Source organism: Thalassophryne amazonica, chromosome 16, assembly GCF_902500255.1.
Source record: "Thalassophryne amazonica chromosome 16, fThaAma1.1, whole genome shotgun sequence".
Lineage (NCBI taxonomy): Eukaryota > Metazoa > Chordata > Actinopteri > Batrachoidiformes > Batrachoididae > Thalassophryne > Thalassophryne amazonica.
Window position 1 is genome coordinate 20244576 of NC_047118.1, and position 12202 is coordinate 20256777.

The following is a 12202-nucleotide window of genomic DNA, read 5'->3' on the forward strand; positions in this document are numbered from 1 at the left end:
CAGATTTGTATATTCGTTCTCTGCGCATGCGCGAAAAATGGGGAGTTTGATCCGTACTGAGTTTACCCGTTTTGTGTGCGGACCTAAATCAGGTTTAATGTGATATGTGAATAAATTCTGCTTTTATCTCCGCGAAAAACCAGAAGATTGTTCTGTACTGAGTTTACGTTTTCTGTGTGCGAACCAAAAATCAGGTTTACAGACGGATTATTTTTCTCCATAAATTAAAACCAGCTCTCAGTCCTTAGTACAGAACATGACGAAACGTCCTGGTTTTTGCGCATGCGCAGATTGTGAATATACGTCTGACACGAGGGTCATCTCAGTTTCCAGCAATAGTTTTTTTTAATTTATTTTATTACCCACAATCCCTGGCGGCGCAGAGAAGCTATTAGCCGTCGCTGAGCGGTGCGAGAGTCGCAGTTAAAATTTTCTTTGTTCACATTTGTTGTAACGTTTAAAAGCTTCGTGTCCGCCTGTCGGAATGATGTGCAACGGCACAAATCGAAATTTCCGGAGCCAGTTAGCCGCTATCCTGGAGAAACTGACGAACGCGGCCTTGGTGGAAATCAGCAGCCTGGCTGATGAATGCTCGTCTGTCCTCTACAGTGAGATCTCCCAACACAAGACCGAGAACGAGGCGCTCAAACGGAGGTGCTTTTCTCTGGAGATCCAGTTGAAAGCAGCCAGGGAGGCTCACCAGGCTGTCGGCAGCAGGAGGCTCTCTGCAGGTCAGCGCCCACCTCCTTATTCGGTTCAGGAATTAGGAATGTGACCAGACTGTGGCCAAAATAAAGCCTTTGAAAACGCGAGCTTTGACCATTTCTCACTGCTTCCTGACTTAAAAACCACAAGATTTATCCATCAATCATGTTTTTTTTTGACAGATTAATCAATGCATTGACTGACTTATCGCAGAATTTTGATTCAAATGAAACCTTTTGTAAATCGGATCTATGAAAAAAATCTAGGAAAACAAATTGTGGCAGTCAGTAACGGTTACATTTTTAGACCAAGCAGCGGGAAAAAAAAATACGGAATCACTCAATTCTGAGGAAAAAATTATGGAATCATGAAAAACAAAAGAATGCTCCAACACATCACTAGTATTTTGTTGCACCACCTCTGGCTTTTATAACAGCTTGCAGTCTCTGAGGCATGGACTTAATGAGTGACAAACAGTACTCTTTATCAATCTGGCTCCAACTTTCTCTGATTGCTGTTGCCAGATCAGCTTTGCAGGTTGGAGCCTTGTCATAGACCATTTTCTTCAACTTCCACCAAAGATTTTCAGTTGGATTAAGATCCGGACTATTTGCAGGCCATGACATTGACCCTATGTGTCTTTTTGCAAGGAATGTTTTCACAGTTTTTGCTCTATGGCAAGATGCATTATTGTCTTGAAAAATGATTTCATCATCCCCAAACATCCTTTCAATTGATGGGATAAGAAAAGTGTCCAAAATATCAACGTAAACTTGTGCATTTATTGATGATGTAATGACAGCCATCTCCCCAGTGCCTTTACCTGACATGCAGCCCCATATCATCAATGACTGTGGAAATCTACATGTTCTCTTCAGGCAGTCATCTTTATAAATCTCATTGGAAAGACACCAAACAAAAGTTCCAGCATCATTACCTTGCCCAATGCAGATTCGAGATTCATCACTGAATACGACTTTCATCCAGTCATCCACAGTCCACGATTGCTTTTCCTTAGCCCATTGTAACCTTGTTTTTTTCTGTTTAGGTGTTAATGATGGCTTTTGTTTAGCTTTTCTGTATGTAAATCCCATTTCTTTTAGCCGGTTTCTTACAGTTCGGTCACAGACGTTGACTCCAGTTTCCTCCCATTCGTTCCTCATTTGTTTTGTTGTGCATTTTCAATTTTTGAGACATATTGCTTTAAGTTTTCTGTCTTGACACTTTGTCTTCCTTGGTCTACCAGTATGTTTGCCTTTAACAACCTTCCCATGTTGTTTGTATTTGGTCCAGAGTTTAGACACAGCTGACTGTGAACAACCAACATCTTTTGCAACATTGCGTGATGATTTACCCTCATTTAAGAGTTTCGTAATCCTCTCCTTTGTTTCAATTGACATCTCTCATGTTGAAGTCACGATTCATGTCAGTCCACTTGGTGCAACAGCTCTCCAAGGTGTGATGACTCCTTTTTAGATGCAGACTAACGAGCAGATCTGATTTGATGCAGGTGTTAGTTTTGGGGATGAGAATTTACAGGGTGATTCCATAATTTATTCCTCAGAATTGAGTGATTCCATATTTTTTTTCCCTCTGCTTGGTCTAAAAAAGTAACCATTACTGACTGCCACAATTATTTTTCCTGATTTCTTATAGTGTTTCTTAAAGCCAGAAAGTTACCATTTGAAATGACTTTAGTTTTGTGTCATGTCTGTGATCTGCTTTTTTTTCTACAAAATTAAACAACTGAATGAACATCCTCTGAGGCCGGTGATTCCATAATTATTGCCAGGGGTTGTATATACAAGGTTGGGTAGGATTACTTTGAAAGTGTATATATATATATATATATATATATATATATATATACACACACACACACGCTGCTCAAAATAATCAGGGGGAGACTAGTGTTCCTCTATGTGGAGTGTATTTATGGTATAACCATCTGCAGTGCAAATAGAAACCAGTCAAAATCCACCTTCCAAAATGCAATAAAGAAAGGCGCATAGACTGGATCATGCCAACTGCTTGCCCAAAGGATCATTCAAAATTCAAAACATGTTTGCGAGACCATGAATAACAAGATGTTTCATTTGTATTTTGAATAGAATATATTTCTTATTGAAATTATTGGTGAAAATAAGGTGTTGTATTATAATAATAATAATAATAAGTTAAATGTACATACATACACACAAATCAAATTGTAGAAGAGCAGAAATCCAGATTTGACCTTTGACCTTGGTTAATGTTTGACCGCTGATCAATTGGCCTTTTAAGACATGCTTGCTGTGTCGTAACAAGTCCAATACAGCAATAAACGAAGTTCCAGCAAGGCCAATACAATGGAAAATCAAATTTGATCTTTGACAATAAGCAAGGGGTCATCGAAGGTAAAGGGGCATCTCTGAAGGTGCAGGGCGTACCATTGAACATTTCCCTCATGATGACCTGTGACGTGGTCAAGAGGTCAAGCAAGATGATGCTGAAGACACTGTCCATGCAAATTGGCATGACTTTGCAAGACACACACAGCTCGCCTCTAACACAGGTTTTTTCCACATTCATGCATGTGTATGTGATGCAATTCATTTCATATAAACAAATGAATTAAGATTTGCATACTTTATCTACATGCTGTATCATGTAACCTTTTGATGGCAAAATAAGATTTTTGATAACACTAAATCATAATATCATAATCAAAACAAATATTGTTAGGTTCATAAACCTCTTCAGGTGATGTATAAGCTGCACAAAACACCTTCTTGTAGAGGGCACAGGGGGTGTTTGCCTGTTGCAGTTTCCATAGGAGTTCAATCAAATAGTTTAAAAACCACTTCCTTATCCACAGCTACGATGTGTGTGTGTGTTTTTGCATATTTTAAAATGAAGTGCGTTACAAAGTGCTCATGGGTTGGGATTACAGAAGAGACCCCTATCTTTGTCTATTCCCTGCCTTTCAACATACACCTACATCCATGGAAGGTGGAAGTTAGTCAGAGTTGGGGTGCTGAGAGAAGGTTCACGCTCAGTTACATTAATTGCATGTCTCCCACACAATCAGGTTTTGATTTTATATATACATTCTATTAAACCTGTATTAATGGTAAATGTCCACCAGGTGGAGATATTGCTCCAATTTAAGAACCTTCAGTACAAGCTGATGTGGGACATGATGACGGCCAACATGTTGCTTATGTTAGTAGTATTATATCATCGCTGTAAATGTTTCAACACTATATAATCTGAATATGACATGTCTGATCAGACATTCTTGGTTATGGCTGTTAATGATTCACATAAATTAGCACCCTAATTGGCATCTTATTTATGTCACCAAAATTTGTTAACACACATGTCCAATGTAATAATTAGTGAAACAGATGCAACATATTTCAACATTATTTGTAAAAATTTTCAATTTTAAATGTGTTCATGTTACATGCAGTTTGTGAACTGCAACACACTTGGATTTTTTTTTTTTTTTTTATTTTTTTTTTTTTTTAACTTTAGTTCTGAATATGACCATTTCTGCAGGTGCCAAGCATGTATGTGCAAATTACTTTACCTAATGGTTTAGGGTCAGGATTAGTATAAGTGTTGTCAACATGACCTGTCACAGTTTGATTTCTGCTTCCTTTTACAGAGCAGCAGCACTCCGCGCCAACCATTCAGGGTGTTTTTGGAAAAGAGTGGTGCATGGACCTATGGCGGGACAATAAACTTCCCCATCAAAGGAAAACTATAATGGAGTCTGGTGCTATGACAAGCATGGCAGCACAAGTCTGTGAATAATTTTACAACTCGTGCATTTTTCTTTAAAGTGATTAAACCACTCAAAACTGTTTCTTACATGCCTTAATTTTTAGGCTATAGATTTGATGGATGGAGAGCCAGATCTCATCTTTGTTAAAGAGGAAACATATGACGACCACTCCAATGGCCAGCAGATGAGAGTGACTGATAACAGAAAGCGTAAGTTTAGGTTTATTAAAATGCAGTCAGGTCATGAATTATTTGATCAAAGTTTTGGCATGTTATCTGTTTGCCACATCATAGTGGATTTGAAAGAAGATAATGAGTATTCCTTCATAAAAACAGAACAGCAATTTATTATTTGCTTTAAGCCAAATTTCTAAAAGAGAACATAGAATGTTATACAATCTATCAGCTATATATCTATTGCTGAAGGTAAAAATGCCCCAAACTCAAGCAGGAACTGAGCACACCCTCAGTGGTAGCCAGGCACCACCAACAACAAAAAATCTGGTTATGTTTATTGGTGCTTTTTCACTTCACGGTACCTGGTCGACTCAACGCCATTCTGTCCACCTATTTTTGTTTTCCGCTGACCAAACCTGGTACCAGGGTATCGCCTTTGTCGTGGTTCCAAATGAGATGAGGTGATACCAAATGAACATGAAATGACATGAACATACTGCAGATTAATGATTGGTCAGAGGGAATAATCACTATTACTGTGCCATTGTACAAGACTGGAGACCAAAGATGTCTTGAACAAACCTGCCATCATTCAGCAGGTAGCGCTGTGTGGACCGTACTATAATGCAAAAGCTAATTTACTAATGAGGGTGTGTTGTGTTAAAAATGGCTTCACGGTGGTTTTGTGCATTGCTATGATGAATTAGGGGCATTGCAGTTAGCAGTGTAAAATGAAGCACCTGGTACTAATATATATATATATATAATAAACATTTGTTCCTAAATTAATAAAATTTATACAGGGGTTTCCTAGAAATCACCACATGCAACAACAACAAAAAAACCCACCAGTAATAAAAGCATACTGCAACAATGCACAAAAATCCCAAATTCAAGAGCTTATGAAAAGGTCTAATGGACTTAATGTTTGTTGTTTTCACTGCTGTGGATTAGCAGTTCCTGTCCATCTGCATGAAATAAAATCCAATATGTTGTCGAATGCATGCTTATTTGTCCATCTTGTTTATTTTGTTAATGTAAAAGTCCTTATGTTAAGTAACAGCAAACACTGTGGTGTGCACATGTGCTATGCTGAGTTCCTGTCTGTTGTTAAACTTGGCCCCAAGGGACATGCTGCTAAAAACTGAGTTCCAAATACAGAAAAAGTGACCTTTATTCATCTGCGACTTGTACTCTGGAAAATATGGAATTTATACAGTGTCAAATCAAAGCATGCTGTATGTTGCCCCAAGGTGCTTCACAAGAGTAAAGTCTGCCCTCACTCACCCTCTGAGCAAGTGCAGTGGCAACAGAAAAACTAATTACAGGAAGAAACCTCAAGCAGACTGGACTCAGTGGGGGTGACTGTCTGATTTGCCCATGCTACCAATACCAAAATGACAAGCAAAGCACCACAAAGAAGTGTCACACATGTGAAGACTGAAATGTAGCTAAGTAAACATATACATATAGAGTACAACAACTGGGGGGAATCCAAATGGCGCACAAACAGCATAAATGATACAGAAACAAGTGATTTAAAATGGCATTTTCATTTAAATGTTAGTTTGTCCAAATACTTTTGGAACTAGAATAAGTGGTGTAATTTGTACATCTGCTTTCATCTTGAGCTCATATTCAATACGTGCTTTCACCTGCAGTATGTTGTGGTAGACAGTGTCCCAATATTTACATACTTTTCTATACATTGTGATCACATGGTTTTCTGGGATTAAGCTGTGTTTATCCTAATTTGACAGGTGTTGGAATGTTTGAGGAGAACAGCATGATTCATAGATCTGTCAGCGAGCTGCAGCTTCACGCGGGAGAGTTAAACAACTTTGCTTTGGTGGCTCACGTGCAACCGCAACAAGACACGCAACCAACTTTTATGGACAAGTTGATAGAAGATGCATCAATGAGTAATCTGGTTGACAACAGTAACCCTCAATCAACCACCGGTGACTACACAGATTTCACGAACAGTATCCACATGAATGCCACCAAACAGCTCCTCATTCAGCCAAAACAGATGAAATCGCTTAAACGGTTCCAGTGCTTATACTGCGGGAAAATATTCAACTATCTGAGCAGTTTAAAAGTCCATATCAGACGACACTCGGGCGAGAAGCCGTTTAGCTGCATAGTTTGCGGAAAGCAGTTTGCTCAGAAAACCTACTTGAAACTGCACCAGCGCGTGCACTCGGGGGAGAAACCATACAGTTGTCCAGAGTGTGGCAAAAGCTTCTCCCAGAAAAGCTCTTTGAACATTCATCGTCGAACGCACACGGGTGAGAAGCCATACAGCTGTGTGGACTGTGGGAAAAGTTATGCATACAAATACAGTTTAAATCACCACCAGTGTTTGAGTTAACTGAAGCCGCATTAATAGCTTGGTTGTTGTTTCAGAGTCTCATGATGATGATGCCAGTGTTTTATTTCCGCAGAAAGTTGAAATGTGGAGGGAAGTTGTGTATTTTACATATTTAAACTGTATCATAGCCACAAATGTGTTTTATTTATTTGAGCTATCGTTCTGTGTAGATCCCTCCTTAATATTTGTCAGGTGTTATCACCTCATTCTAGCCAAACCAGTAACTCTGCCGTTTGGAACTGTGTAGCTGGTTGACCAGCTAGCAGCTGCTGTGATGTTTTTTCAAACAAACACTGCCATGATGTTACAGTCAGAGGTGGGAAACCGTGTCTTCAGCGAGTAATAGTCCTGCCACATATTTATTCCTTCCACAGGCTAAACCAGCTGGTTCAACTCTTCAGCAGATAGATGCGCTAAATCAGTGAAATCACCTGTTTTAGGTAGGACTTTTACTCACTGAAATCAGGGTTTTCCACCTCTGGTTATAGTGTTTTTAGGTTTACTGCCCCACCCAACGAGGTTTGTTTTCACTTGTGTCAAAACCAGAAACGCACTGATTTTCATTCAACTTGGTGATGTTAGGCCTCGTCTGGAATGGATACCAATAGAGCTGGAGCTTTTTTCTTTTCTTTAATTGGTTTGTCATATCACTGTCGCTATATGATATCAGTATATGTGGCTGTAAGTGTGATTCACAACAGGGCTTCTTTGTAGCCAGTGTTTATTTTCTTAAAAATGTATTTTACAGTTTCGTCAGTCTTGCACATTTTAAACAACGTTTTCCTCCTATTTTTTTAAATTTTATTTTATCAGAAAAGCATGTTGATTGTGTTGGGCTTTTGTAGCACTTTGTCATATGACTTGAACTTATTTATTTGGCACAGAACTTGTCAATAACAAACTGATATACAAGACAATTCCACAGTGACGTGTGACCAAAAAAGGGAGTGAGCAGAAGCAAAGCTTATAAACGCCCACCCCATATATACATACATACATATATACACATTACCTACCCCCAGAGCAAGCACACAGGCGACAGTGGTAAGGAAAAACTCCCTCTGATGTATTGAGGAAGAAACCTCAAGCAGACCAGACTCTAAGGGGTGACCCTCTGCTTGGGCCATGCTACAAATACATTTAACAACACAAACTCAAATCCCATTATCATAAACATATCAAGTGAACACCGTGTCTTCGTCTACATACATATTTACATACATATACAGTATACATGTATACACACACCAACATACACCTACACATACATACATAATTACACACACATATACACACATACATAGATATACATACATGCACATACACAAATGAATGTTACTGAACAAGTTCACAATTACAACTGACAATACAAAACTCATCGTACTTCATTAGATACATATCTTGAAAACATAATTTTTTATATTGATTTTTAAACTGATATTTGGACATCGTTTGAGTTCATCCGTCAGGTTATTCCATAATCTAGGGCCACACATGGAGACACAGAAACCTTTCCTGGTTGTCGGCGCGCCAGCAATTTTAAAATTATACAAGCCCCGTAAATTATATTTTCCTTCTCTCTCAGTAAAATATTCTTGAATTCTAAATGGCACTTGTTTATTTTTCACTTTGTGCATTTATTGAACAGTCTTGAACGAAATCATATAATTAAGTTTTAATATTTGAGATTTATTGAACAGTGGGTTGGTGTGGTCTCGATAACCTGCATTATGAATTGTCCTTAATGCTATTTTTTGAAGAATGAATAATGGTTGCAATGTAGCCCAAACTTCAGCGCAATAAGTCAAGTAGGGTGCAACCAAAGAACAATAGAGAGTATGTAGTGCTCTGCAATCAAGAACATGCTTTACTTTATTTAATACTGCAATACTTTTTGATACCTTCATTTGAATATGCTGAATATGAGCTTTCCAGTTAATTTTTTCATCAATAATGACACCTAAAAACTTATTCTCTTTGACACGTTCTGTGTTTACCCCATGTATATTTAACTGAATTTGTATGTCGTTTTTATAATTTCCAAATAACATCAATTTAGTTTGACAAATTTAATGATAATTTGTTAATATCAAACCATCTCTTTAACTTTATCATTTCTGTTCCTAAATCAGATAATAATTATTGCAGATTTTCCCCTTGAGCAAAACAGGTTTGTGTCATCTGCAAAGAGCACAGTTTTAACCATATCTGAAACTTTAAATAAATCATTAATGTGTAAAATAAATAATTTTGGGCCCAACACAGAACCCTGTGGTAGCCCGCAAATGATGTCCAGATATGAAGAACAGTATTCCCCGAGTTTAACAAACTGCTTTCGGTTTTGTAAGTAGCTTTTAATCCAACTCAGAGCACCTCCTCTGATCCCATACAGTTCCAACTTTTGAAATAATATATTGTGATCAATTGTGTCAAAAGCCTTTCTTAAGTCAATAAATAAACCTGCAACTATTACCCTTTGGTCCACGTTTATTGATCTCTTCTATGGAATCGAACAATGCCAGTGTCGTGGACCTTTTTGCTCTAAAACCATACTGACTTTCATCAAGCAAGTTGTGTCGATCTATAAATTTATCCAGTCTGCTATTGTAATGTTTTTCCAGTATCTTTGAAAATTGTGACAGTAGAGACACAGGCCTGTAGTTAGTAAAAAGATGCTTGCTGCCAGATTTGAATAAAGGTACACTTTTGCCACTTTCATACTGTTAGGAACAATCCCAGTTTGAAATGATTTGTTAAAGATATATGATAATGGTTTTAAGATTTCAGTAATTATTCGCTTTACTAAGGACATATGTACCTCATTATGATCTGTTGACTTTTTACTTTTACATGTACTAACTATGTTAATAATTTCCCTTTCATTTACTGGGCTGAGAAGCATTGTGTGCGGATTTCTGGCGATTAATTGCTGATTTTCCCAAGTACTGTGTGGGATTTCAGCTGCCAGATCTGGCCCAACATTAGCAAAAAATTTATTGAAACTATTCACTACTTGGCTCATGTTATATTCATCTTTGTTGTCATAAGTAAAGTATGCTGGATAGTTATTAGGGCCCGAGTAGGAAAAAGTCCTACGAGGACCCTATTGTAATTGCGCTGTTTATTAATTATTATTATTATTATTATTATTAGGGCCCGAGTAGGAAAAAGTCCTACGAGGACCCTATTGTAATTGCGCTGTTTATTATTATTTATTAGGGCCTGAGTAGGAAAACGTCCTACGAGGACCCTATTGTAATTGCGCTGTTTTTTATTATTTATTATTAGGGCCCGAGTAGGAAAAAGTCCTACGAGGACCCTATTGTAATTGCGCTGTTTTATTATTATTATTATTATTAGGGCCCGAGTAGGAAAAAGTCCTACGAGGACCCTGTTGTAATTGCGCTGTTTGTTTATTTATTTATTTATTTATTATTATTCTCACTCTTGAAATCGAAATTTCGGCCTGTTCCCGTGTTCAAAAACTCACCAAACTTTGCAAAGTCGTCTGGCCAGATCCGAAATTCGATATTTTAGGGGTCGTGCACAAGGTCGCAGCGAAATAGCGCCTCCTAGAAATTTTCCAAAACCCCTCCGCATTGGGGGTTTTTCGTCGTAGCCTCACGAAATTCGATACACATATTTACCATGTCGACAGGAAGTCGGCCGTTTTGATTTTAAGTTTTGATTTTGAGCTCATTTTTGCCATTTTTGGCCATTTCCACTACTTACATTTGAACGAACTCGTCCTAGGGATTTCATCCAATCGTCTTCAAATTTGGTCAACATCATCTTGACCCCATGGTGATCAAAAGTTATCAAAAGAATGTAATTAGGTCAAACGGCGTTGCTGCTAGGGTTCGTCAAACTTTGGCGAGCTTTTCAGAGCACGCTATTTCACTTCGAATGGCTGTCACGCCCACATACTTCATCATAGGTCCTTCAAACTTGTTGGACATGATGAGGGCTCCGCCCTGAACGTCTGCATATATTAACTTCCCACATCTGCCCTAGCACCCCCCGGTGGTAACAGGAAATGTCATATTTTTACTTTAAGAGGTCCTGATGTTACATAGTTAACCCAATCAACTTCATTCCACTTCTGAAACATGCAGAACAAGTTGGTGAACATAGGTGATGAACGCCGTGAAGTTATGAGTAACGGCGTCCGTGTGGCGGTGTGCCGAATATCGCCCCTTCGCCATGAAATTACGTTCTTCCTTTTGATGGCTTTAATTTTGTCATATCATCATGAAAGTTGGCCATTTTGAATTTTCTTGTCATTTTGGTGTGATTTACACATGTTGTATTTGAACGAACTCCTCCTAGGGATTTTGGCCAATGCACTTCAAATTTCTTTCACAGCATCCAGAGATGGTGATGATCAAAAGTTATCGAAAGCTTTTCTCTATGTTGAAGGGTGTGGCCGCTATGGCGCCGCCATTTTGACCCTTCGCCATGGAACATTATACTTAAACAGGCACTGATATCACATAGTTAACCCCATCAACTTCCTTCCACTTCTAAAACATGCAGAACAAGTTGGTGAACGTAGGCGATGATCGCCGTGAAGTTATGAGTAACGGCGTCCGTGTGGCGGCGTGCTGAATATTGCCCCTTCGCCATGAAATTACGTTCTTCCTTTTGATGGCTTTAATTTTGTCATATCATCATGAAAGTTGACACACAGGTCAAGCATGACAACCTCTTACAATTCATAGGGGCTTCGCCCATGGGCGGGGCAAAATGCCTCAATAGCGCCCCCTTGAAACTTTCAAAAAACCCTCCCCATAGTGGTTTTTTTGGAGTAGGGAGATGAAAATTGGTACACGTGTGACTTGCATAGACGTACAAAAAAGTCTCTTGCACCATTGGTGTACTCCAAACAGGAAGTCTGCCATTTTGAATTTTCTTGTCATTTTGCCATGATTTCCACACGTTGTATTTGAACGAACTCCTCCTAGGGATTTTGTCCAATGCACTTCATATTTCTTTCACAACATCCACAGATGATACTGACCAAAAGTTATCGAAAGCTTTTCTCTATGTTGAAGGATGTGGCCGCTATGGCGCCGCCATTTTGACCCTTTGCCATGGAACAACCAGTCATGATAACTCCTTCATGCTTTGCCTGATTGACTTGAAACTTCACATGTGTGATCACGGTTGGCCCCT

At 38.6% G+C, this 12202-nt stretch overlaps 1 protein-coding gene across 1 annotated transcript; it reads left to right on the forward strand.

The window, feature by feature from the left end:
- The first annotated feature begins 431 nt into the window (after positions 1-431).
- On the forward strand, positions 432-7755 carry LOC117528484 (zinc finger protein 765-like). Its single transcript, XM_034191119.1, has 4 exons — positions 432-731; positions 4358-4494; positions 4581-4686; positions 6414-7755. The coding sequence occupies exons 1-4, from the start codon at positions 485-487 to the stop codon at positions 7025-7027; spliced, it is 1104 nt and encodes a 367-aa protein (XP_034047010.1). The 5' UTR covers positions 432-484; the 3' UTR covers positions 7028-7755.
- Positions 7756-12202: the final 4447 nt, after the last annotated feature.

Bases quoted from the DNA above. Each gene is read 5' to 3' on its own strand.
- LOC117528484 (XM_034191119.1), top strand. From the start codon at position 485: ATGATGTGCAACGGCACAAATCGAAATTTCCGGAGCCAGTTAGCCGCT. The intron at 4,495-4,580 runs GTCTGTGAATAA...CTTAATTTTTAG, and splicing joins TGACAAGCATGGCAGCACAA to GCTATAGATTTGATGGATGG. The intron at 4,687-6,413 runs GTAAGTTTAGGT...CTAATTTGACAG, and splicing joins AGTGACTGATAACAGAAAGC to GTGTTGGAATGTTTGAGGAG.